Source organism: Carassius auratus, chromosome 19 (genome assembly GCF_003368295.1).
Source record: "Carassius auratus strain Wakin chromosome 19, ASM336829v1, whole genome shotgun sequence".
Taxonomy (NCBI): Eukaryota; Metazoa; Chordata; class Actinopteri; order Cypriniformes; family Cyprinidae; genus Carassius; species Carassius auratus.
Genome location: NC_039261.1, coordinates 7,459,504 through 7,487,232, shown reverse-complemented (window position 1 = coordinate 7,487,232; position 27,729 = coordinate 7,459,504). Strand labels below are relative to the sequence as shown.

At 37.6% G+C, this 27,729-nt stretch overlaps 1 protein-coding gene across 6 annotated transcripts in view; it reads right to left on the bottom strand.

The window, feature by feature from the left end:
* The window catches only part of csmd3b (CUB and Sushi multiple domains 3b), a 373,951-nt gene that overhangs the window by 111,782 nt on the left and 234,440 nt on the right, over positions 1 to 27,729 (bottom strand). For all 6 annotated transcript variants that reach the window (XM_026288598.1, XM_026288599.1, XM_026288600.1 and 3 more), the window contains exons 15-24: positions 27,054 to 27,248; positions 26,456 to 26,594; positions 25,693 to 25,880; positions 25,354 to 25,542; positions 24,121 to 24,237; positions 23,199 to 23,414; positions 22,584 to 22,772; positions 7,986 to 8,155; positions 5,799 to 5,955; positions 1,168 to 1,359 (exon numbers count right to left, since the gene is read on the bottom strand). In XM_026288598.1, coding sequence (XP_026144383.1) covers positions 1,168 to 1,359; positions 5,799 to 5,955; positions 7,986 to 8,155; positions 22,584 to 22,772; positions 23,199 to 23,414; positions 24,121 to 24,237; positions 25,354 to 25,542; positions 25,693 to 25,880; positions 26,456 to 26,594; positions 27,054 to 27,248 — 1,752 coding nt within the window. The remainder of the gene's footprint in view (positions 1 to 1,167; positions 1,360 to 5,798; positions 5,956 to 7,985; positions 8,156 to 22,583; positions 22,773 to 23,198; positions 23,415 to 24,120; positions 24,238 to 25,353; positions 25,543 to 25,692; positions 25,881 to 26,455; positions 26,595 to 27,053; positions 27,249 to 27,729) is intronic.

The window sequence follows — 27,729 nt, the reverse complement described above, 5'->3', positions numbered from 1 at the left end:
TGTAGAATTAAAATAAAGTGTTACAAATTGTAATTTTTTAAATATATTAATTTATATATGAATGATTTTTTTCCCTTTAACCTATACAACATTCATATATTTGCACTTTTTTGCTTTTTGACCCCTTTTCTTTCAGGAACAACATTAGGAAAGTCAGTATACAGCACAACCTTGAAACTTTTAAATCACCCGCATGATTCCTAATGCTACATTAAGCTGTGGCTGTGAACGAATGGACCAATATATTGTACTGAGGCACCATTAACGGTAATGATCCTTTGTAACTTCTATGTAATTTCCTTACAGTCCTGGTGCATTATTAAATTCATAGCCACATACAAAGTTCTGATAGTGGGGTACATTTAAGCTAGTCTATATTTGTACTAGAACATTTATATGAGATATGATTAATCAAAAGATGACAAATCAAAACATATTTGAAAAGAGCTTCACAGTCTGACAACCTGAATTAACAGCTCATTCTTTATTTTTCCTTACTATATAATTATAATATAATTTTAACGTACATTCTGCTGGACATTATATTGCAAAATAACCCAGACAGATTGATCAGGACCAATGCAAAGAGTCAGATTAGAGGAAAGAAAGTGTAAGGTCGAATCATGATGGGGTAACCTGCATATAAGCACACAATGCAAAATATCATAACATCTGCAAGTCACGTCCATTGTACAACAACACATTTACATTTGACTGTAGCTTTTCTGGCTTTACCAGACTACTAGGATGCAAATAGTAGCGCTGTTATAAAGAAATCACTTGCATTCTCTCAATAAAATCATAAGGCTGCGAAATATATTGATGTGGAAAGGCTTTGATTATCCTACATTTCTGAAATAGTGACTATGTATTTTCAAACAATAGTCAAAGCTGAGAGAATGCAAATAGAAGCGCTGTTACAAAGAAATCACTTGCATTCTTTCAGTAAAATCATATAGCTGTGAAATTTATTGACGTGGAAAGGCTTTTATCATCCTAGATTTATGAAATAGTGACTATGTATTTTCAAACAATAGTCAAAGCTGAGAGAATTCAAAGACTGTACTTATTCTGATTATACTCATCTATGACTGTGACCCTGATTCAAAGTACACTAATAAATAACTGCACATCCTTTCTACAGACTTTGAGTCGCTGAGGTCTTACCAATGCAGGAAGGAAGAGGATTATCCCAGGCTCGCCTCTCTCCTGTCATGCATTTGAGCACGCCGCTGCCATGCAGTGTGTATCCGGGGTCGCACTTGTAGGTGATGGTGCTGCCAGAGAAGTGGCCCTGGTCGTTGACCTTGAAGCCAAACTGGGGCACCCCAGGGTCCTCACAGTGAGAGAGCTCAAAACCTGAAAGACATTATGACTGTTAGATTACTGATAGCTGTTTGACTCCAGAAAAAGTCAATATTTTCTTAAGAATAGTGCTTTATTGTATGTCATTTATTAAACATCCCTGCATAAACCTGTCAAAATGACACGAATGGAGCACTATGATAAGTTTAATAAGATTAGATTCAGACTAAGACTGAGAACAAACCATACTGCATTCAGCTTTATGAGGTCATTACAGAGACGATTGCTGAAATTTTCCTTTGCTTAATATTTTCATGCTGCTCCGTGGCAAAGCTGTGAAAGTCTGCCATTAATGTGATCATTAACAGCAACAATTTGAAGTTAAGATCCTACTGGGCCGGTAGGCAGAGACGGTCCCTTGCTAAGCAGGCAGAACAATTAAGATTAAGTGCTTGGTTAATTCGGAGCCATAATCAGAACCAAAGCACAGACCCTCACACTGTGAGACACATCCTGTTATTAATTGTATAGCTATGACTCATTATCATTAAACAGCCAGTCCTCAGAAATAGCCGAAAACACATGGCAGCTCACTCAGTATATCACAGAGTTTTAATTACTAATTTTTCATTAACAAGTTATTAAACACTAGCATGTTAGGATTTGTTTTTGTGAAAAGTGGGTTCATCCCATAGGCGTAATGGTTTTTATACTGTACAAACTGTATATTCTATGGCCCTACACCAACCCTACCCCTAACCCTAACCCTCACAGGAAACTTTGTGCCTTTTTACTTTCTCAAGAAAAAATGATTCTGTATGATTTATAAGCATTTTGAAAAATGGGGACATGGGTTATGTTCCCATAAGTCACCCTCTCCTTGTAATACCTGTGTCATACCCATGTCATTATACAGAGTTGTGTCTTGATATGTCACAAAAACAAGAGCGCACACACACACACACACACACACACACTGATAAAATCACTATTATAACATACGTAATGAACAGTCAAGCATAATATGATGATTTTTAATTCAATAATGTTCATTAAGTAGCACATCTCAGCTCTGCAAAACACAAAAAAAGTTATTAAAGTGTTACAAACACTGTGAGGGTGTCTCAGATTTGGCAAAATCCTCTTATCCTAAAGTTTACTCTCTCAAAAATAATAGGTCTCTTAAGATGACCACATGGGGACTTGTATAGCTTATCAGCGGCCCACCATTAAGCTGCAAGTTGTTAAGTGCAGATAAACACAACAGCACTTAGCATCAGCTGTAGGTGGAGGCGACAACTTCACTAAAATCTGACACCCGGCTTTGATTGCTAGTTGATTACAGGTCGTGGTTTCACAGCACGCTTGGGTTGAGATTAGGACTCAGACAAATAAACAATGCTATTTTAATCAGCTACCTGTACATTCTCCCCCTGTCCTGGATCAGCTCTCTAAATTACAACACCTAGATATCGGAGGTGGCCCGGCTTCTCTGGCTCTCTCTGACCTTTATTATACACTCAAATGGCTAATCCTTCAGGGGGAATGGAATCGTAGACATACAGGGATTTAGTCGATTTCAAATGAGATATCCCACCAGCAGGTTAATACTTTACCCCCCACTGGAACTAAAACCTTGTTGAATCCCACACTGTGAGCACAATAGCATTAAAGCGAACCGAATTCAGACCAAGTGCCTGCACAACTCTGGCTCTGGGCCAATAAAGCCAAGGTCAGTGGAGACACAGCCATGTTTCTCCTGGTCCACTTCCTGATAATCCCTTTGAGCTGACCGAAAGCTGATTGTTTCAGGTGTTCTCATGCTTTTGTTATGTCCTTCCTGTGTAAGAGAAAGCTTTTCCTATCTACTGGTTGTTGAGTTCTAAGGAAAGGAAATCTTTAGGAACTGAGCAAGAGTACAAAGTGACACAATTACATTTTGTACGTAAATAATCCCTCCTACTATTTCTAAAAGGAGATGTGATCCTGTAGATGCGACTAAATGTAATACAAGTATCATATGTTTTCATTCATCTTTTAATTTTTTTTTTTGATTTGTGAATCACTCATAAGCCTTGATTCTGCTTCAAAATGACAGACCATACCATCTTACTTGAGAAGTAACAGTTTGCTGAACTTTATAATACATTTTTAAAAAATTTTTTTCTTTTTCTTTTTTGTAATGGTTCTAAATTTTTATGAATTAGTGAAATTACTTAATGTAAGAAAAAACATTTAGTGAACAAACACAGTATATGTAAACATTTCTATACATGGACAAATGTTCAGTTATTATTCTTTTAATTGATTTTAAAAAGCACAACAACTGCTTTAACCAAATCTATGATCTTGTGTGTGCCACAGATACACAATACACAGAAACAAATGCATTCAAGAGGACAAGGCCAAATATTAAAATACCACACATTGCTCACAGCCCACCACAGAACATCCATAGAATGAACTGCAATTAAGAACGAATTCATCCAAATAATGCTCCATTATCAGCAAATGTATGGCAATGCAAAATAATGTTTCCTTGAGTTCTCCCACAGAAATAAAAACAAAAGAGCGCAACTGCACTCGCAGAAAGTTATAGTTACATACTGCAGTAGTAAAAAAGAAGAATTTATAAAATGATTTAGGTACACTACATTGCACGACCAAAATGTTTCAACATGACTGCAGTGTGGTTTTACACAATAGTAAGTGACTTACATTTGACAATATTGACTGGTTTTGCTCAGTTTCGCTGATGAAACTAGTTCCAATCAAGGCCACAGCAGATCTGTTTTGTGTCTGAGCAACCAGTGCTGACAACTAATTTTCAGGTGAAGTTGATAAAGGAAGGTTGATTTTTTGCTAAAAGTTGCTAAATGACGTTGTCATTGCATGACTTATGACGCAAAACTGTCACTACAGCAAGTCTCAGAAAAAATATGTTTTACACTGCATATGTTAATTTACATTTGTATGTAAAATAATATAACGTAATATAATATATATAACATAATATAATATTAAAATATAACGTACTATTATAATATGCATTTTTTAAATACAACACTGAATTACTGAACACATTTTTGAACAATTACAATTTTTTTTTTATTATTAGCTAGTAAACTAGTAAAAAAATACTGTTATAGTAAAACTACAATTATAGTTTTAAGCAGTGTATAAGCAGTTTTTTGTACACAAAAATAGGACACAATCTACTATGTTAATATTGAAGAAGTTTCCATACTGATTTGTTCAGGTGTGTTTTTTTTTTTTTTTTTTTACTTGCATTTTAAATTACTCATTGTATTTTGTGTGGTCTGGTTACAGGGATGCAATGGATAATGAATAATGGATAACAGATAATTACCTAGAAAATTACTAGTACCTTTTCCATTTTTCTAGATATTTTTCTTATAATGTACTAACTGATCAACAGTCGCTGGTACAAGCTACTAACAAGGTGCATCATAAATGAACAATTATTCAATATTCGATTATTATTATCATTAAATTGAACAATTGCAAATAGCAGCTAACTTAATTCATGTGATATGTGTAGCTACAGCTAGGCATCTTTAGTTTTCTCTTGTGTGATTTAGATGGAACATGTGTGCCTTTTTATTGTTTGAGTCGCTTATCAAAAGTTGCCAAATAAAAATAAAAGCTAAATTTGTTGCTAGGTGTTTTTAAAAGAAAATGTTGCTAGGGTAGTTTGAGAAGTTGCTAAATTTAACAAAACTGGTAAGTTGGCAACACTGCTAAGTAACACAGCATTGTTTCATTACTGAATGAATCCACGTTTTTGAATGAATCAAGTGAGTCAGTGATTCAGTAACCCATTCATAAAGCAAGCAAACTGAATTAATCAGTCGTTTGAAAGAATCTGTTGAATAATGGACTAAAGGACTCAATTCAAACAGTCATTGGCTTCCACCTACTAGTTTGGTTTCATATTTAAAGCTATCATTGCATTTTCCCCAACATTTATTATTTGTATTTTTAAAAAAATATTTAAAACATTAATCTCATAAAATGACTTATGCATCAGATATTTAGTATTGTAAATGCATTGATGGCACCTCAGCTTCATCAAACAGTCTGTGTAAATGCATCTAATGCCACTTCCGATGCATTAAAAATAGCATAGATTTTTGTTTGTATCGGTATCGGCAGGTCAGACTTAAAAAAAAAAAAAAAAAAATCGGAAATCGGAATCAGCCAAGAAAATGGCAATGGTACATCTCTATACAGAAGCCATCATCCACTTTCTTTGGCCTGTAGGAAACACTCCAAGGGTCAAAACAGAGCAATAACATTCCATCTACTGCCTTCTTCCTGTCAGTCGTCTGCAATGTGAGTGACTCATACGAGAAAGGTGCTCTTCATTAAGATGGGCACTTTATTTGGTCTGAATAGCATTTCTTTATTTCTATGTCAAGCCCTCGTGTGCAGAGGTGTGTGCAGTGTATAGGGCCAATGTAATAACTTACTGGAATAGACCAGTTTGAAGCCTTCTCCAGTGGCCTCTGCATCACTGTAGAACTCCAGCCAAAGGTGATTGGAGGTGCTGATGAGGGTCAGACCCAGCATAGATGAACCGGTGAAGGCGCCCAGCATGTGAGCTGCATTGTCTTTACCATCATAGATCTGGAAGGCAGTAAGATCAAATGTAGATCACAAACAACAGCAAGATAAAAAGAAAAATGTTGCCTGATGTTTGTTCTATACAGACAGAGCAAAACAGATTTAGTTTGAAAAGCCTTTCTAAGATACTCGTTATTCTTGCTCTCTGTTTATCTGGATGTGTACAGCAATGTGGATGTGCAGGACCCTCTCAGTTACACACTGTGGGCCCTATAATACATGATAGTCTGCGCATGGCCTGATACTTCATTTGGACCCAGACACAGCGAGATGAACATCACAGAGTGCTAAACTCTCATGCAGTGTGTGTTTCATTCATACTCAAAGCCGGAGCGCGCTCTCGCGCTGATATCAGGAAATTCCTAATATGGACAAAAGCTTCCAGCTATCACTGTGGTGCTCACAGGAAAACAGAAACAATAAATTGTTTTTCAAGTCATCTCCAGCAGGTGATAAATAAAGTATATGAAAAATGCAGTGCTAATTGACATAGCATTTATTATAGTATAGAAACTATTCTGCCTTATTATGTTATAAACAGTGTTTGTAGTATATAAACAAATCATTATTATTTGTTATTGTCCAGCATTTATAGATTTCTAAGCCAATTAAAAGCTAGAAATTAGAGAAAAATTTATGTTGCCTATACTACCAATCTGAAGTTTTTGAACAGTAAGCTTGTTAATTTAAAAGAAGTCCCTTCTGTTCACCAAGCCTGCATTTATTTGATCCAACAGTAAGATTTTGAAACATTTTTACTAGCCTATTTAAAATAGCCGTTTTATATTTGAATATAATTCAAAATGTAATTTATTAAACATCTCGCTCTTAGAGGGAATGGGAGATGACACTCTGATTGGTTTATTGGACGTTACGCCCATTACTTATTAAGAGAATAGGGACAACCCATTCCAAAAATGCGCCCTGGCACACGGACCGTTTTTTTCGTCGTTAAAATATTAAAAGTGGATTTGGACATGCCCTGAGTGCACCTGTACCTTACACTTTGGGTTTAGATAGTTAAAATAGGGCCCTGTATGTCTTAAGATGAAAGAAAAAATTTAAATTAACGTGACGTTTATGAAGATGATAATTTAAACTGGCACAACTTGTACCTTTTAAATCCCTTTTCACATGTAAAAAAAATAATATCACTTAATTTCTGTCAAGCATGAAATTATTTTAGACAGTTTTAGCCAAAAAATACAAAATGGCCTCATAAAAAAAGTCCATATGGCTTGTACACAACAGTAACTGGAGCCATATTTGTGTGTAGAACAGACTGAAATAAAAGTAGTTTTTTAAAGATTGAAATTCTTGACATTTAGCCTTATACTGCATTCACTGTAATTCGCTTCAAATAAAAAAAATAAAAAAAGTCTGCCAAATGCATACATTTAAATCTAATGCAAATTATTTGTTTGCAACTCATAATGATTCAAGAGTTCAATCCATTGACTCAATGATCCAGTTGTTCCAGTTTAAAGCTCACTGGAGTGTAAGTCTTTGTCATACACAAAGCTATCATTTGACTTTAGAAGTCTTAAACTATAGCACATGATTTCTACGTACAACATTTTATGGTGATTTTGAATAATTCTTTAAGCTAGACAAGCCCTGTCCACATTCACTTTAATTATATTGCAAAATAATGGCCCATAGCTATTCACAGTTTTGCCTTTTACATTCTGTAGAAGATATAAGATGTTAAGTAAATGAGTGAGTAAAAGAGGACAGAATTTTTTTTTTTTTTTGCAACTCTGTAACTATATGAGTCTTTGCATAGCCAAGTTAAGGCTGCTCTGTGCCAGCTCAAAATTCAGGGTAAAGGCGCAATGCCAAGACTAAAAGCCAGACTAAATTACGCCTGCTCAGATCCAAATCAGCCCATGGTATCAAAATATAAAGTTGTAATTGCTGTGTAAATGCCTTTAAGCTACCTCTGAGCAGTCTATGTAAAGATACTTAAATGCCACATCAGAAATGCTTCTGTATCACCTTTTTCAGTAAATTTAGCATAAATGTAGAAATACCTTCAGAATGTCACCCTGAGCCAGATGGAAGGTTCTGGCAGAAATGTTGATTCCTTTCCCAGCCTGAACCTGTATGCTGTAAATGCACTCGTGGTTGTTCTCGTAGTTCATGGGGTAATTCGGTGACAGCAGAATCCCTTCATTGTTGATGACAGATGAGCCGCACTCAGCTAGAGATGGGAAATAAAATCACGGAACATTGGGGAAAAATGGAGTAACACAAGCACAGAGCTAGTAATCAAAACGTCACCTACTATTATTATATAAAGATATTCAGTTAACATTTTGCTGCTCACAAACACACCACATGGACATATTGCTGCTGTAAAAGCTCAATGTGCGCTAATACAGATCTGGCATTTTCAAAATGATTGGTCTGGACAGCACGAGTCTGCGGTGCTCGTGTGACGGCGCGTCTGGAAACCGAAATCGACAGAGCTGAGTCGCACCATCCGTAGCTTTAATTTAAAGTCCTATGTTGTTGGGGGATATAAGTTGGACTCTCAACAATAAACATCAAATGTAGATTTAATGGCACAACAGACAGTAAAAACAGGTGTATTAATATCCATCATGTATTCTGGTGCAGGAGAAAGACCAACATAAAGCAACACAGCCCGGCTGATTTATTTAACGTCCCCTTGCCGTTTCTTTCCATGCCGCTCAATGTTGTTATGACGATATTACCAGTGTCATATTTTGAATAAATCACCACTGTTACTGCCTCCATTTAGTAAATTACCTACATACACCCCCCACCTTGGTGACTCAGCCCAGAACATGATGTGAATTTACACTGGGCAAGAATTCTCGCTTTTCCCATATGCCCTTCTTCTAACTTTCATTCAGTTCTGGGAAATAAAAAAAAGTATTTAGGAGTAATTATGTGACTGACCCAATGAGGACAACAACTGACCCGCAATCTGAATAAGTGAGGCTGTCCCAGGAATTAACGTGTTGTACAAGGAGATTTGCTTTGTTGCCTGTTTTGTTAAGCGTAATAAAAATTCCTACTGTAAGTGCAGTTTTGAAGTGGTCCAGGGAACGTGGCTTGAGCTGGGATTGCAAGCACTCCTGTCAAAAGTAATGATTGCTGAATTGGAGTTTGGATTCCTGCTTCATTCACACAACCTGATCCAATATGACAGGCAACTTGGAAAAATGGGGAACTTTAGAATGCTACTTTCAGTGAGGAAGGCAGTATGTTCAAAAATGATGGGAGTTTCTGGGAGTTTGAGAATCAAGTCAGATCCCAGAGTTTATGAAGTGATGTTTAATCTGACAGAGCAGGAAGTCTGAGATGAGCTTGGGGGAAGAAAAAGTGATTGTTATTCCATGCATACTCTTTTTAACAACTGTCAAAAAAAGTTTGTTAAATTAAAAGGATTGTTCACCTCAAAAATTAAAATTTTGACCATTTACTCAACCTAATGTTGTTTCAAACTTTCTTTTTTTCTGTGGAACATTAATAAAGATTTTTTTTTTTCATACAGCGGCAGTCAAAGGTAACAAACTGTTTGAAAGTGAAAGTGATGTGACATTCAGCCAAGAATGGTGACCCATACTCAGAATTCGTGCTCTGCTTTTAACCCATCTGAAGTGCACACACACAGAGCCGTGAACACACACCAGGAGCATTGGGCAGCCATTTCCCGGGGAGCAGTTGGGGGTTCGATGCCTTGCTCAAGGGCACCTAAGCCGTGGTATTGAAGGTGGAGAGAGCACTGTACATGTACTCCCTCCCATCTACAATTCCTGCCAGCCCAAGACTCGAACTCACAACCTTTCGATTGCGAGTCCAACTCTCTAACCATTAGGCCACGACTTCCCCTAACTTTTACCAACATTCCCCTTGATAAATGTTGGTAACCAACATTCATCAGAATATCTTCTTTTGTACTCCACTGAAGAAAGTCGGGTTTGGACCAACAAAAGGGTAAGTATTGTAAATGACAGATACTGTAAATTTTTGGGTGATCTGTCCCTTTATTTCCTTCCTTCTCGTCAATGGTGGACCCGGTCATAATCCGGTGGCAATGTTTCACCTGAAGCCGTGCAAAGCTGTCACAGACGCACACTCCATTCAATACCTCTGTTACTCATATACATGATTTCAAATGCATGACATTTTAATTAAAAAAAAAAAAAAAAATTGTGATCTCTCAAACTTAATAATTATTCCTCTGAACCAAACCAGCTCATGCACAGGTCAGGTACTGAGCCCCCCTAAGACAAAAAAATCCTAAAATCGCCCCTGGCACAGACCTTTGGTCACTCAGGAACTTACAGAAACACAGGACAGGTTTTATGCATACTTAACTATCATCACACTCATCTGTGGAAGGAATGAAGGATACGCAGTGGCAGATTCTGGCACAGGCGATACTGGCCATTGCCTAAGGCAGCAGTGTCCCCTGCGTGCCACTCCTGCACACATCAGACGAGCACTCCAATTCTCCTGCTAATGGACTTGGAGCGATGATATTGTCATACAGGACACGTCAGCTTAATCAAATCACAAAATAAAATGTCGTGATACACACAGACATCCAGTTTTCAATTATAGTATTATTTGAAATTATATTACTCCTGAAACTGTATGAAATTTATTTTACTGTCCATGTGATAATCACAACCCCCTGTCAAGTGATATCATAAAATAAATGAATAAAATAATAAACAAAAATAAATAAATAAAACAAGTAAATAAATTGTAAAATACAAGTAAATAAATACAGTATACAGTAGTTTATTTATACAATACCATCAAAAAAAAAAAATCAAGGCATCACTGTTTTTTGGTACTTTGATTCAACAAGGATGTTTTAAATGGATCAAAAGATTTTTATTTGAAATAAATGCTGTCATTTTGACATGCTGTCATCTGAAAGATCATGTGACACTGAAGTCTGGCTTCTTAAAATTAATTTTATATATTAAAATATATCTTGTGTGAGTGTGTGTGTTTGTGCAAAGATAATCCACAACAAACACTAGTGTCTTCAAGTATTGCTCTCTTTCACAGGATACCATAATAAGCAACAATCAGCTGGATCGAGAGTGAATGTTACATCCTCTCAAAAAAAGATAGATGTGGTCATTTAGAAAAATGGTCTCATTTAAAACAATTAAACGAGGAATGAAATGCATTGTGGAGCCTAACACAAATCCCTATTCTCTTGCAGACTATAAACAAAACATGCATCAATCAAGCAAATGGTTTATACGCAGTGTAAATGCATGCATACTAAATGGCCGCTGCAAACAAGTGTCTTGTTTCTCATCCAGTGGAAAAGGATTTTCGCCTGTTGAATCTTTGTGTTTGATTTCTTTAAGCCAGTCGCCTGGCACCATGGAAGGCCAATCTGATAAGATCCGCTTCTGGTAAAGAGACAGGCTTTACTTCCTTTGGTGACAACATCATTTGTGGGGTATACAGAAAGGATTCGGTGTGCTCCTGTAAGCCACTTTCAATCTGTTTCTTCTAATGTTAAGGCTCTTCTCAATCGCTGGATGAGAGTGCAGACAACAGTCACCAGACAAAATGTTCGCCTCTATTAGACGTTGCTGTTTGGCTTGAATTTATTGTCACTCTGTGTAGTCATGCCTGCCTCTTGTCTGGTTTGCTTGGAAACAGACAAAGATTGTCCAGATTGTCCAGAAGGCTCATTCAGACAGAAGTGAATGTTTCAGCCCATGGACGCAGGATCAAAGACTGCCATTTGTTCAACTACTGAGAAACTGCTGTTGTGCAAAAATGGCAGAACGCAAGGGTAAAAGAGCATCCTGAAAGCCACACTATCTGATTAATTTGGCTAAAGAACTTTTGAGATGGATATGATCATAGAACATATCTTCTTATTACTGCAAATAAATTGTAGACAGACAACAAGACTGCAAAACTTTACTGGTGCAAATGGTTTCTAACCCATGCCATGTATTCATACATATCATTTGACTGAAAAAAATTTACAGACATTATTTCATAGTTTCAAATAGAAGGAAAACGCAATAATTTAATTGTAGGAATTTTTTTTGTTATATTCAGGTTGAAATGTAATGACATTTTAAGTGAGCAAGCTTATAGAAAATATCAAGTAGTTTCATTTTTTCTTTTTTTAACTATTTTAATTATTATTAATATAACTTTTTATTGGTATTACACAACCCTGTAGATGCTATTGCTATAGAAATATAAAACAGGATAAAATCAGCAAGGTAGGAAACAAACAGGAAAAATATCCGGTTACAATATTTATTTGTTATTCATAGCCTTAGTCATAGAAAAAATAGATATTTTCAGGAAGAAAAAAATACTTTTCTGAAAGTTATGTTGAATCAAGTGCTAAAATGCAGGGTTGTGAGGCTTTACAAAGAGAATGAATTATGAATGATGAAAAGCTGTATTCACATGAATGCCCTGCATATGTATTACTTTTAGATCGTGAGCCACCATCCTTAAAAACCCTATGTTTGTCAAACCCACAAATATCAGTTGTAAACCTCTTGAACAGAAAATGCATCTAACCATTGTGAATTACACAAACCTCCTCAACAGGAGCTTTGCAATACAAGGGTGATATGATGAAAGGCAACATGAAAGCTCTTGTACTGTATACCATAACCTGTATTTCCATCCAGCATGTCATCTGGCACAATAACATAATGAACTCACTGATACAGCTCAGTGCCTACTGAGAGGCAATTTTGCTTCCGTTTCTTTCATAAGGTGAGCGGACCGCCTCAAGTGCAAGACAGTATTCTAACTCATTTAGGCATTTATCATTATCGAAGCATCATGGGGTGCACATTGCTTAATTCCCTTGTAATTTGGCTGTGCAGTTTCCAGATAACTCAGACGACCAGCGTAAAAATGATTTTCACAGCAAATGATCCATTGGTATAGGGTTCACCGAAGCCACATTTCACTTTTCACTCACTTCCCTTAAGGCAGGGTTGTTCTGTGTTAATCTAACTAATCCTTGGCGTAAACAGTAAGAAAAAAAAAAAATGGAGGTAAGTCTTGATGGTATGACTAGACATTCCATCAGGGGACTTCGATATTTACCAGGCCTTTTGTAAACACGGGAAACAAGCACATTTGAAATTGGGGTGTTTGGGAAAAACAAATCAATTTGAAATGCAGTAGCAATGCAGGCGAAACATTGCTGAAATTGCTTTATGATGGAATATGACCTTCTGAACCACAGGAAACAAAACTGAAGGGAAACCAAAACTGATGAATCTGCAATTCAGTGTTTGTGTGGGTCAGAAGCTCGAACCTCCCTGACAGATAATCAGGTAAACTAAATTCTGAAACACAATTTAAATTCCAAACACATCACACCTGTTCACACACCAGTTAGGAGGTGTGCCTCTGCGTGTGTGTCTGTAGAGCAAGTTGAAAGGGCTTACATAATCAGACACACACCAAATAAATACTCATGTTCTTTCTATGGTAGACTCAGTATGTTGCAAGGTCAACAAAAAGCACAAACAGGAATGGAAGTAAACCTAGATGGAAAACACCTAGGGACCTATCATACACCCGGTGCATGTCATTTAATTAGCAAATGCATTTGCGCTCATTTGTGCGCCCATGGGCGTGCTGGTCTAAAAAAGAGGTGTGTTTAGACGCATTGCTGGCGAATATATATATATTCGCATATATATATATATATATATATATATATATATATATATATATAAATGGCTACATGTCATAATGGATAGTCATCGCATGTATCAGAATCTATTTGCTCACACACGTGCAGCTCCGTTTCATCTCGGAGATGCGTTCTGTCTTTTGCGCTTACCAAATTCCTACATGTAAATAGCAAATGCATTATGGCACGAGCGCAACTGCCTCTTACAGGTAATGGAAGATTAGACTCTGATTGGTTTATTGCACATTAAAAAACACGCCTAAAAAACACCCATTACTCATTAAGAGAATAGGGACAACCCGTTTAGACCATGCGCCTGGGCGCACAAACCGTTTTTCCATCGTTAAAATAGCAAGTGGATTTGGACACGCCCTGAGTGCACCTGCGCTGTGCTTTTTTATTTACTCATTTAATTTACTCATGCAAATGGATGGACAGATCAGGATTGCCAGGTGTGTATTAAAAAAAAAACAGCTGAAAGCAAATTGCTACCCAAAATAGTCCAATCACGAACAAAACTAGCTTAATCCGTTCTGGGGGAAACAGGCTGTCAAAATTGCACCAAAATCATGCCAAAAAAAAAAATTAAATTGCACGTAAACCCACAGACAGAAAAATAAAGCCCATGGCAGCAGCATAAAAGTATCCTAATTCCACAGGAAAACCATGGACGGACGGACTGGATGGATGGATAAATGGATGAATGGATGAATGAACGAATTAATGAATGAGTGGATGGATGGATGGGATGGAACGGAACAGAAGAGAACAGAACAAAGATCAGAACATAACAGACAGATCGTGCCATCCATGCTTTCCTCACAAGTCCTTGTATTTCCCTTACGGAGAACTAGGATGGATTAAGCTGGCAGAAACATTTTTTAACCAATGATAATCAGTGGAAATCCTTTTGTTATCCTTTTACTCCTAAATTAAAAGCAAACTGCTTAATGCAGCACGAGATGAGATTTTGCCATTCTAAAACCCCTCAGGGAGCCCGACACAAGCGAAGTCACAGCTACCCAAGCCTGTTGTCAGATGACAAAATATTAAAGGGAACAATATTGACATTTTTCATAAGCTTAATAGGCCTAAAGTTCACTTTATCGGCATTGTAACCCATTATACTGATTAGAGGAGAGCTGTGCACGTCTCTCTGTGGACTATAGAGAGAGGAGAGGAAGAGTCCAAGAAAGAGGCTGTTGTATTGAAAACACAAAAGGCAGGCAACTGACATTGAAATACATTGTGAAAAAGTAAAAAACCCTGCTGGGTGAAGAATCTGAAAGACATCAGTACAAAATGGACTGACTGCAAAGTTTGTTTAATACTCAGCAGTATGTCCTCCAAAACATTATTCCCTTGTTTTCTGCTGAATTGTCCTTCTGGTTGCCTTGAAAGTCCTGCAGTTTTCAGTCTCAACAACATATGAACTTTTTTTGTTCTTCCTAACAAGATGTTGGCATGAGAACTATTTTTTTTTAATCAAAAAGCATTGCTCCATAATGAGCTGCCCATTTAGTCATTAGCCCCTTTCACACATAGTCTTTACTGGTAAATTAGCGTTTGGAAAATGTGTGAGCAGGATCTTTTCAAAAACACCAGTAAATCGGTTCTGGCAATTTTCTGGAAAGAGAAGCTGTAACATTACCAGTAAATTACCGGTGTGATTCTATGTGTGAACAAAGAATAGGATTAATGGTAGGAGGTTGTACAAGGTAAGATGCACTGGCATAAGAAGTCTGCTTTAGGCCGATCATAAAGCTTTTTCGCAGTTGTGTTGCTTTTAATAGTATTTCTATATGAATGTGTGCTAGAAAGATGCATGACCATAATACAGTCTTGCATTTGAGACCTTGCCTTTTTTATTCATCAGCACTGCGGCTCCGAAGTTAATACTGATTGATTTTGATTTTAATTGATTGATTTTAGTTTAATGACCACACAGCCAAGCTGGTGGAATTTGTTTTCACTGCATACTATAGTAACTATTATGTGGACTGTGTTTTTAAGAGCAAAAACATGTTTTGTATGATCTGAAATTATGACATCACAGAATATTTGTGTATTTACCGGAAATAAAGTTATTTGGGTAATTTTAAAGTCATTTAAAAGGTTTCATGAGTAAAAGGGGCTAATGTGATGTACAGTGCAGAATCTGAATTATTTTTCACAAGGTAATGAAACAAGGACATATAACCTGGAAAACATTCTACCGTACGACAATTATCAAATTAATAAAATACTTCTTTGCTAAATTGACCAAATCATTAATGAAATGTAAACTAGCTCCAAATGCACAATAAGCATTAAGATCCTACAACTGTAAAGATTGTGCAAGTTTGCGCAGGTTCTTTCCATACACAGGCCTTTCTCCAGACAGAATGCAACCGCTTTGATCTTTTTTTTTTACAGCAGAAATCATCTTTTTATCCTCTTAAAAGAACCGTGCCTCAAAACACACACTTTAACAGTTTTGCAAAATACATAAAACATTAAGAATAAATGATACATTTTGAGTTTGGATATAAGAGCATCTTCAATCATCCACTTAGGGAATCCATATATATTAATATTACCGTTAGCATGGTATTGGTGGTACAAAAAAAGTCCTCATCCAAATGAGAAACTCCAGCAGTGCTTTAATCACGAGGATTCAGTTAATGTCTCTCCTTGGCATTTGCAATAGAAGCACTGAAGCTTAATGCATTAAAAATGTACAAGACGTGCCCTGTAAGATATAGCTTGCAACAAAGAAGCCTTAAAAATACAGTTTTAATATCTATGCTAATGATAAAACCTTCCTCTACAGTGAAAAAGGAATGAACAAATGGTGGAAAACGAGATGGTCATGAAAGTTTTGCCAGCTAGAACGACGGGGATCAACATATTGAACAGTTTTTCACAGCTGCAATTAAAGTTTAGAATATATTATGAATTACGAATGATATGAGTGATGGCTTCGCATGAATAATTGATAAGGCGATTATACATTCATAAAGCATGTCATCATATATCAGTCATGTGATGGCTGCAACTCCCCGCAGAAACACAATTTATCGATCTGTGCCTTTGGCTACGATAAATATGTACCAGCATGCAAATCAGCAATCTGACACATTCTAAAGCATAATTTTTATGAGCGTGTTTACTGTAGATTGAGCTACTCTGCATCGTGTGTGTGTTTTTTTTTTTTTATAGAAATACAACATTTCCATGTGATCATGGAAATAATGAATCTACACTCCATCTGCCCAGCCCTAGTAAAGTAATAATAATACTGCTAATAATCATATTTTTAATACTTTAATTATACTTTATTAAGTACTACATAAAATATCTACCAACAACGCCTTAGTCATTATAAACATTATATCTCTTATAAGAAACAAATGAGTAAATATTAAAATCAATAATTGGGCTACCTCTGTTACTTCACTAGTGACTAGAGCTGGCCACAAAATAAATAAAAATACCAACAACCTTTGTATCCAAAATATCCAGGAAAAAAAAACCATGTCATATGTAAAAAAAAAAAAAAAGTATAATACTAATAAAAATAATACAAAAAGTACATTGTTCCTTTTGAATTGCTGTAAATGAAGAGCGATGCTTTGTGGTTCTAAATCGTGCAGTTCCAATCAGGGCCACATTAAGACCCCACTGGCCCCTGGGACTATGACTTAATCAAGGACAGGGCCCCTATCAAAATAATGATATACACACACACACACACACACACACACACACACACACACACACACACACACACACACACACACACATATATGATAAATAGGATTCTTATGCTATCAAAATTTTTTACACTATCGGAGTCCAGAACCAGAAACATTCTGGTTATTAACATTCTTCTAAATATCTTCTGTTATGTTGGGGAGAACAAAGAAATTAATACAGATTCTCGCAAAGACGGGCATTTTGACACATAACTATGTGTATTTGAATGTTTAAGCACAAGGCGTGAAAAAGAGCAGGAGCGCGCCACACGTATCAGGCTGAAACCATCTTAACACACATTTAACGACATGAATTCTGCCCCACTGCTTAATGTCCATGAATTGTTTTAAATCATTTGTTTTTAAACCACAATCCTTAAAGCATGTTTAAGCTTACATTATGACACGCAAGATGATTGAATTTTTTTTCGACCATTTTATTTCCACATTATTGCCACAGCCATATCACCCGGCAGCCCAAGACTGGTTGCCCACTGAAGCTAAGCAGGGCTGAGCCTGGTCAGTACCTGAATGAGAGACCTCCTGGGAAAACTAGGTTGCTGTTGGAAGAGGTGTTAGTGAGGCCAGCACGGGGTGCTCACCCTGTGGTCTGTGTGGATCCTAGCGCCCCAGTGTAGTGATGGGGACACTATACTGTCAACAAGCACCGTCCTTCGGATGAGATGTTAAACCGAGGTCCTGACTCTCTGTGGTCATTAAAAATCCCATGGCACTTCTTGTAAAGCGTAGGGGTGTAACCCCGGTGTCCTGCCCAAATTGCCACATATGATTGTAAAGTGCTTTGGGTGTACAACAATAAGGCACTATATAAATGCATCATTCATTTATTCATTAATTCATTCCCAACCCTTAAGTGAAGAGGCCTATATAGATTTGTTCAAACATAAAAAGCCAAATATATCCATCAAGTTAATAATCAAACTAACCTAAAATCTGTGTGGACGATGGTGCTGTTTTTACATGCTCCATGTGTCCAGTCCACTTGCTGTTCCACATCTTCTACCCTATTCTAGCCCTATTGTTAATCTGACCCTGGTTACAATATCTATCAGCAGGGACTAATAGGGCCATGCTAACCTCGAACCTTTAACTCCTTCCAAGGTTTCCTCCTCATGTACTTAAGAGTTCTTAAGTAAGTTTCCGGCACTGTTGCCTTTTATTTCCTTACCACAGAGTTTGTAAGGCAGCAATCTCTGTAAAGCACCTTTGACAGAAACTGTATTGTGAAAAGCTCTATACAAATCAATTCAACTAAACTGATTATATCTGAGAACTTTAGCCTTGGATATGTGTTTGAAGCACATGATCACCACTGAATGCATTATACAGCTCTGCGTTTGCATTATGACTTTAATTGAAATGTGGCCTTTGTGGGCAGCTTCCCATTCTTTAGACCACTGCCCGAGGTTCTATAAAGATGACCTCACTGACATCTTCATGTTTTCCAACATCTGGACCGCCAGCAAATGAATACCTTCCACACACACTAAGTCACTACTTATAATGTGATTACCATGGTACAAATAGACATTCTTACTCTATTCAAATCTTGTCTATAAAACAAACCATGTGTGTGAGTGCTTTACTAGCAAATCCCAAGGTTCTTAATATCTCAAACCTCACGCCTGCTAAAATGGAGCTGTAATACTGATTTATCACAGCATAATCTCAACCATACAAAAGCAGCACCTTGTCTTGGATAATATGTGTTAACATTCGAGTTAAGTGATTCACTTTATGTTAACAGTAAGTATGTGTCAGGGAAGATGCCCCGTGGTCTATGAATGAGAAAAAGTGTAATGTGTGATCAGATAATGTAATTCTTATTGCAACCCATCGAACAGGCTTGACTCAACTCATAAACTTCACCCGCATATGATTAATAGCACTATAAGAGAAAGATCGGATGCTGCAGAAGACTTTACCAGCGGAAAGATTCATCTTGAGGAACATATTAAAGAAAGCAGGATGGGAAATTGCTGGCTTATTCTCTGTGGTTCTGCATTTGATTTAACATTTCTCCTTGAACAGATCTGTGATGTTACTGTTTTATTTATATTGGATTGATTTTAAAGTTTAAAGCTGGGCCATGTAATGTTGGTGCCACCAGTGTCAAAAAGTTCAACTGAAAATAAAAAAATAAACACTTGTTGCTCAGAGGTCAGGCCAAACAGAGAGCCCCATCCCCAGGGTCAGAGGGAGTTCATATTGTGCCGCTATGTCTATATTGTGTCTAACACACTTGCTTATTCTAACCCCTAGCCCTAACAGTTGCCTAGAAGGTAATGTTGTCCTCATTTAAAAAAATAACATTGGTATTGTTTTTTCTTTTGCAATGTAAAATCGATATTTGTGATGGACAGAAGGGAAAGCTGAGGCCTGTGTTACTGTCAAGATTTTGATCAATACACTGCCTTGTCTACCTCCCTTCAAGTGGAACTAAAAATACTCTCTGCTCCTCCAGGTGTTAAAGTACAGAGATGCAAACTCATCAGGGGTTGAAAAGTGGCAAAGATTAAAGGGATAGTTCACCAAGTTAACCCATTATTTACTCACCCTCAAGCCATCCTAGAAGTATATGACTTTCTTATTTCAGATTAATGCAATTGGAGTTATATTAAATAATGTCCTGGCTCTTCCAAGTTTTGATAATGGCAGTGAATGGTGGTTGAGATTTTGAAGCTCCAAAAATCCAACATAAAATGTACTCCACATGCGTCTGAGGGTTAATAAAGGCTTCCTGAAGTGAAGTGATGCATTTAGAAAAATATCTATATTTAAAACTTTATAAATCCGGACGATGTAGGATGGACGTAGGCATAGTGTAAGCTCAAGTGATAAGCAGAACCAAGTTTTGTTTATAGCAAAGGAAAACCAGTCTCCTCTTGGCTATTTTTCTATTACATTGAAATCCTTGTTTTGTACTTCTAATTTATGAACAGTGTTTTGTTTTGTTCTCTCTTCTGCGCTTCCGAATTCGTCACTTTTCACCAGAGCTTATGCTAGCCTACATCATCTGCCACTCTCCTGTGAACGCACAAATGACAGTTAGAAGATGCTAGAGATTACGAATGTTACATTTGTAAAAATTTTCTTACACAAGTGTATCACTTAGCTTCAGGTGGTCTTTATTCACTCTCTGGAACCATATGGAGTACTTTTTATGATGGATGGTCATACTTTTTTGGGCTTAAAAATCTTGACCGCCATTCACTGCCATCATTACGCTTGGAAGAACAAAGACATTTTTTAATCCACCTCTGAATGTATTCATCTTCAAAGAAGAAAGTCATATACACCAAGGATGGTTTGATGGTGAGTAAAGCATGCAGTAATTTTCATTGTTGGGTGAACTGCCCCCCTGCACACTGTGACTTGATATAACTGATATTAAAAAGCAGAAGACAACAATGAAGTGTGTAGCAACTACTGCTTTACCAAACCATGTCAGAGATGACAGATATATATACTCAAAGAGTTTTTATTTATTTATTTTGTAATAGAAAAATGTGTTAGACATAAGGAAGTTATGATTATTTTTGTGTACTTTTGAACTGTTATGGTTACACGCTCTATCTGTCTACATTCATATTTCAGTGTGATTCATTGGCTAAAAAAGAGAAAACACAACATAAACAGAGTTAAAGATTAATCTGACTGATAGTATTGGTTTTTCCTCCAGAATTTTTATAGGTCACAATGATATTGCTATTGTGGCTTCTTTTGGCCATGTATTGAAAATCGGATATTGTGTCAGGCCAAATAGATGTGACAAGCAAATGAGTGAAAACAAGGTAGGTGTAGGTGCACAGTGCCACCCCTGCAAGAAGCATGCCATCCATAAATAGATCTGCCACCGGATGGACTAACTTTGTTTGGACTTGATCCTTGATATCCAGAACTGATTCATTTTTTAGCACTGGACAATGCAACAGAAAGAGAATCGTGGGGACACAACCTCCTGGTTGAGGGTAGAACTATATAAATAAATAAATTTGAACAAAAACAACCATGATAAATGCAGTTATTACTTTTTTCAATTAATGTGAAAAATGGCCGGTGACCCCTCATGACCAGAGAAAAGTGTAGAGTTACTAGCAAACCTCCGAAAGTTCTCCATTATTATAATTGCCATTTTGTTTATGCCCCTGTCTTGTGACATGCATGGCTAACTTCCAAATGATGCCGCTTCAGCCCACTCTGTCTACGTCTGATGAATGCTTTATTGCCGAGGAGTCACTTACTGACACCGGTGAGCATGATACACTGAGAGATACAATCAAGAAACACTGAAACATGACAATAGCAGCACTAAATCACTCCAAATGCTCTCGGCAAGAGCCAGCCTAGCTGAATTCTGAAAGCAACTGTGAAAGAAGTTTGGCGTGGCAAACCGCTCCTGTCCTGGAGTTCATTTGCTCTAGGAACCCAAATGGAAACAACACCTTTTTTATTTTTATTATTAAAATAATTGTAATGTTATTGTGACAGCCTTAAGGTCTTTTCACACCAAGGACGATAACTATAAAGATATAGTTTAAAAATCAGTCTCAATATTAAAGAATAGCAGAGTCCACACAACAGCTATAACAATAAAGGCACAGAGAAACAATATCGTTGGAATCTCTTTCAGAATTTTTTTTCCCCAGTTGATTAATGATAAAAACATTGACAGCCAATCAGAATCAATCCTCCAATGACGAGCTCGAGAATTTAAAGCGGCAGACGAGTGTGCGCTTGGAATAAACAGACGATATCGTCCTCTGGTGTGGACGCTAATATAGTTATCTTTAAAGTTATCGTTCTTGGTGTGAACAGGCCTTCAACAAGACTTCATTCACCTGCATTATATTAAAAAGAAACTGAATTCTTCAATTAAAATCTTCGTATTGAGGAATACAGTCATAGAAGCTTAAATAGATATGAGGCAGAGTAAATAATGACAGACGTTTCATTTTTAGGTGAACTGTCTCTTTAAACCATTCACTGTTTGAATCTGATTCATCCCCCATAAAAACAGGTTAATCATTAAAGGCATTTCTGTCATTGGACAGTCAAAGTGAATACTTCAGCGTTATCTTTATTTAGAATCAGCAATATGTCCATGTGGTGTGCCATTTGGTAAAAAAACAAGAGAATAAAGTTTAAGTGAATGAAAACAGCTGACAACGTACCAACACACCTTGGCAGAGGTGCGCTCCACATGCGCCGACCCCCTCCCAGGCAAATGATTTCTGGTGCTCCCTCCAGGCGGTAGCCCATATTGCAAGAGAAGGAAAGCGTATCTCCGATGCCAAAGCTGTAACCGTTACGGCGCCCAAAATGTGGCACTCCTGGATCCTCGCACGGCTCCAGGTTGTATTCTAGGGGAAACAGAATTTGAAAGATTACACATTAACCTGTTAATAAATAATAACCTAATAAATATTTATTAGGGGTTGGGTAAACATAATGAACACGAAAATATGAAAATATTTGTATTGTTTTTATCTTTTCTTATTTAGATTTTAATTATGCCTCTATTTAAAAAAAAGCATTTTATGATTTTTAAAAAACATATTTTATTTGTTATTTTCATGCATTCTTTTTCAGTTTTTAATTATTTTAAGCTAATACAATTTTTCTGTTTTTAATATAAAAATTAATTTGTATTTAATTCACCATTGACAGTTCACAAATCTTTAGGGTTTTAGAAAAGTATAAAAATGTTCACAGAAAAGATAAACTGTAAGAGGACTCAGTTGCCATTCTGGTGCTCTACAGAGGCTCTATCTCAGGATATCCCTCACCTGAAAATGTGATGTTGAAACCTTCGTAGGAGATGGAGAAATCAGATATGAAGCGGAGCTGGGCCTTGAAGTTGCCATAGAGCCCCGCGTTGATGGGCGTGGGCAGTTCTGCGCCTGTGAGGCGGGCGAGCGGCTGAACAAAACTCCCATTCTCAGTGATGAGCAGGTAGTCATGATGGTCCTCCAGGTGGAAGGTGTTAAAGGTGAACTGAACGCCTATTGGGGAAACAAGAACAATTCACAAATGAACCATTTAATAATACAGTTCCAAGTTTTTGGTCAACCTCTGACATTCACTGTCTGGTGGAGCTTGGAGCAGGAAGAAAAAAAACTGGCAAAAAAGAAAAGAATAAAAAGGAATGATCAAGCATTTAGGGTCAACTTCATTATATAAGGCAGAAGGGACTTGTGGGCTCCACTAAGGGTATAGCCTACTCATTAGACCCAGGAGAAAGGAGGCCCATTCATTCAAACTTTGTTCTCGGGCCCTGTGAATTTAAGCAGTGGCTCTTGGCTGAGGTCACGTAGGACAAAGAAAATTTAGATACTGACCCTTTTTTGGCTTTGTGTCAGAAAGAGAAAAGTGTTTTTTTTAGTCTCAAGCGATCTGTCCACTAAACATAATGGACTTCAGAATTGATATGCATTAGCAGCCATGGGAAATTAAAATTCAGAGGAAATTTCATTATTCTGAACTCAAAGGTTGTATAATGATATTTCAGAGTAGGGCATTGACAAGTACCTAAATCTGTATTCATGACAGTTTGTACCTACGGCTGGCTTCAGCTAGACTATGTGCTTTTCATCCTGTTGTCAATTTGTATATTATTGTTCAGCATTTGGCCTGTCAAAATAAATGCTTGTATAACTTTGAATAAGCAGGGAAGAGATTGCAGGTAAGGTGCATCAATTGCTGCTTTACCTTTGCCATGGCTGACTTCCACAGTCCAGGTGCAGTTAAGGGAGCTGGGGTAGACCTCAGGGTATCCCGGGGACAGGATGGTGCCTCCAGGTCCTCGAACATCACCCCCACAGAGTGCTAAAGGGCAGAAGGAAGAAGGCTATTTAAAAAGACCTTTCACTTACAGTTAATTCAATGGCTGCAAAAGGAACTATAACTCTTCTATCAGCCCATATACTGGGATTGTCATGTAAAATGTCGAAGGTGAATTAATATTTATACCTTAGTTCCTTGGGATTGAAACATCTAAAAAAAATGATCAAAATCTTAAAATCAGGGAGCCCCCCCCTTTCTTATATATATAACTCCATTCTATTTCCAGTCTGCAACATGCCTTGTATAATTCCATCCATTCCATCCATCCATCAATTTTCAAAACCACTCTTCCTATGTAGCATTGCAGGGATGCTGGAGCTTTTATTTAAATAAGAAATAGGCAAAAAGAAGCTTAAAAAAAAGAAAAAAAAAACTTGAATCAGAAGTATAAAGAAAAACAGTGTGATTGTATACCAGCATGAACTATTTCTTGGAATATTGGTCAAAAACGTCACCTCTCACCTCATAAAAAGCATGCTTTTTTCTTAAACACTGCATGGTGCTCAGTGGAGGAAGTATGTACAGTATCAGACAGACCTCTGCTACACCTGAGACAGCAGTACAGGCAGGTGCATGTTTCTAATGTATGCTGCATTTAGAACCCATGGAAGTGAGATGACTGTGCGCAGTAAAAAGTGCCCCTGGATATCTAATCTGGTGAGCGCATCAGTTCCTATCAGCTGAAGCAGCCTTTACAGCAAATTGCCTCTCAGAGTCGTCCTCAGCGACGGGCTAATGGCCTTGCATTGAATCACATTGCTTCAGTTTAGCTGCCTTCGAGAAGGAAAAGCGAAAGAATGTAATCAAATAGCCGAAGGACAGACAGCCTAAGGAGCTCTGAAGGTGTAAGACATAGGTAACGTCTTTCAACCAGCACGGAGCAGAGGTTTTGTTGCCAGCACAAGCTTGCTGTTTAGCGCTGTCTTGCTTTAGTAATACGGTCAATTAAGCCCTTTTTGTCACTGACACTGAACCTTTTATTCGAGATGTAAATCAACACGTCACCTTTTTTCTTTACTGAACAGTTTCATTGATCAGTAGGCCACAAAGAGTTACAGCTCTTTTTGTTTTTTACTGTGAATGTCTCAGGATACCAACCGTCACAGGTGGGTAGTGGGTGGCTCCACCAGTGGTTCTTTTCACAGACCAGTGGCTCTTCGTGGCTGAGGCGATAGCCCGAGTCGCAGCCGAAAGACACGGTGGAACCGATGGAGAAGTCCTGACCATAGCGAAGACCGTTGACTGGAATCCCTGGATCCAGGCAGGAGTAGGCATCTACTGTTACGCCTAGGAAAAGTGAGACAGATGAAGCTTAGAGAAGAAGTATTTTGAGAGGGTTTCAATTACTGTATTTACTGCCTGCTGGTGCTCTAAAATCACAAAAGTTGTTTTCAAATGGCAAGTTTTGAAACTGTGGGAAGTTTACTGTACACTTACTTTCATACAGGATCTTGAAGCCACTGTTTGAGCGGCTGTTGTCAGTGGTGAAAAGCATGTACAGGTGGTTGCCGCTGCTGAATAGGAACTGAGGCACCTGGGTGCCGTTGAACGAGCCAATTAGAGGAGAGAGAAGATTGGGCCCATCGTGAAGCTCCAGGAAATCACAATTCAGCTCTGTCTGAAATCTGTGTGGAAAAACAGACAATAATTACATGTCCTTGACAGCAATGGGACAACTTTATCATATTTATAATACACTACTGTTGAAGAGTCTGGGGTCGGTACTCGGATTTTAAATGTTTTTGAAAAAAGGTCTCTTAGGTTCGCCAAGGCTGGATTTATTTGATGAACACAAATTTTATTAGTATTTATATTTTAAAATGTAGTTTACTCATGTAATTTCAAAGCAGCCATTACTCAAGTCTTTAGTGTTACATGGTTGTTAAGAAATTATTCTAATATGCTAATTTGGTGCTCAATACCATTAATTACTATCAATGCTAAAACAGCAATAATGTTGTACTGTGTACTATTGTGGAAACCGTGATACCCCCCCCCCCCCCACCACCCAGAAGTTCATAGGAACAACATTTATTTTGTTTTTTAATCAATTTAGTGCATCCTTGCTAAATATAAACGTATTAACCCTAAACCATTTAACGGTAGTGTATTTACAATATACAGATTTCTTTGTTGTAACCCTTTAACTATAGATGTACAAAAGCAACAATATCTATTCAAATTAAAAAAAAAAGCATACTTCTCAAATGTGATCTTTATGGAGCGTCCCGGTTCAGCCTCTATGACCCACTCACAGTTGAGCGAGTCTTTGTAGTAACCTGGCCACCCAGGAGATAAAATAACTCCACTAGGAGCTGAGAAGTGGCCTCCACAGGGAGCTGTAAAAAGAACAGAGGTTTAACACAGATGCATTTTAGTCGACTCACATAAAGCCACTGTTTTTGTATCTGTACTTGAGACAGACGGCCAGTTAAAAAATAAATACCAGTTGACTGTACATTATACCTCACTTTACATATTTACAATCCCACAAAACCTACAGTAAGGTGTTAAAACTGCTGGTGGGCGACACTGTTAGTCTGTCATTCTACTCCTCTGGCCATATGAATAGTGTTACTGCATAATTAGAAACACGCTGAGCAAAATTCGAGGGATTGACATGGATTTTAACGACAGATGACAGGCTGCTCACCACCACATGCCCTCCGGTTTACATGCCCTATTAACCTCCGTCTCTGTGACCCACAGGTGACTGTCTATCCCATTTAGAGTCACATACAAAACTAGGCACAACTGTCCACTTATTGGGGACTTCTGTCTACTTCTATAATACATACCTTCACACTTTGGGATGGGGCCACTCCACATCACCTTGCCAGCGTTGAGTTCACAAGTGATGGTTTCTGCTCCCTGGGTCTTAATGAAGCCATCCTCGCAGATGATCGAGATGGAGCTGCCTAGCTGGAAACTGTCACCGAAACGTCTGGCGTTCAGGGGGACTCCTGGATCCGGACACTCATTATGGCCAAATGCTGTAAGAATGAATGACATAAGATGGTAATCTAGAATTGGAATTGTCATGAACAGGCTTTCGCCATAGATTTTCTGGGTAGTCAAAGTATTTATGACACCACAATGTCACTACCAAAAAAATATATCACTTTAACAAGTGGATGAGTTAAAAACAAGGTTGTTAGAAAGTTGAGAAGTTTGAAAGACGCTGCATCTCAGGTGGTGCACTTCACTTTACCCTGCACTCAAAGAATGAAGATTTGTGGTACTTTGTAGGACAGGTTTCTACTCCAGGCTTGTTTTAGTGTTAGTGTTATTGACCTTCCAGCTGTTTTTATCATAACTCCATGAAGCATATACAGAGGCCCAAGGCAATTGGCCAAGAAAGCTGCTGTCCCCACAACACCCTGAGTGCCTGATGGATGTCTTGTGACAGGAAAGGCCTACAAGAAGGACTTGACGTTTGTCAGAATGAATACAGATTTAACGTGCTCCATCAGG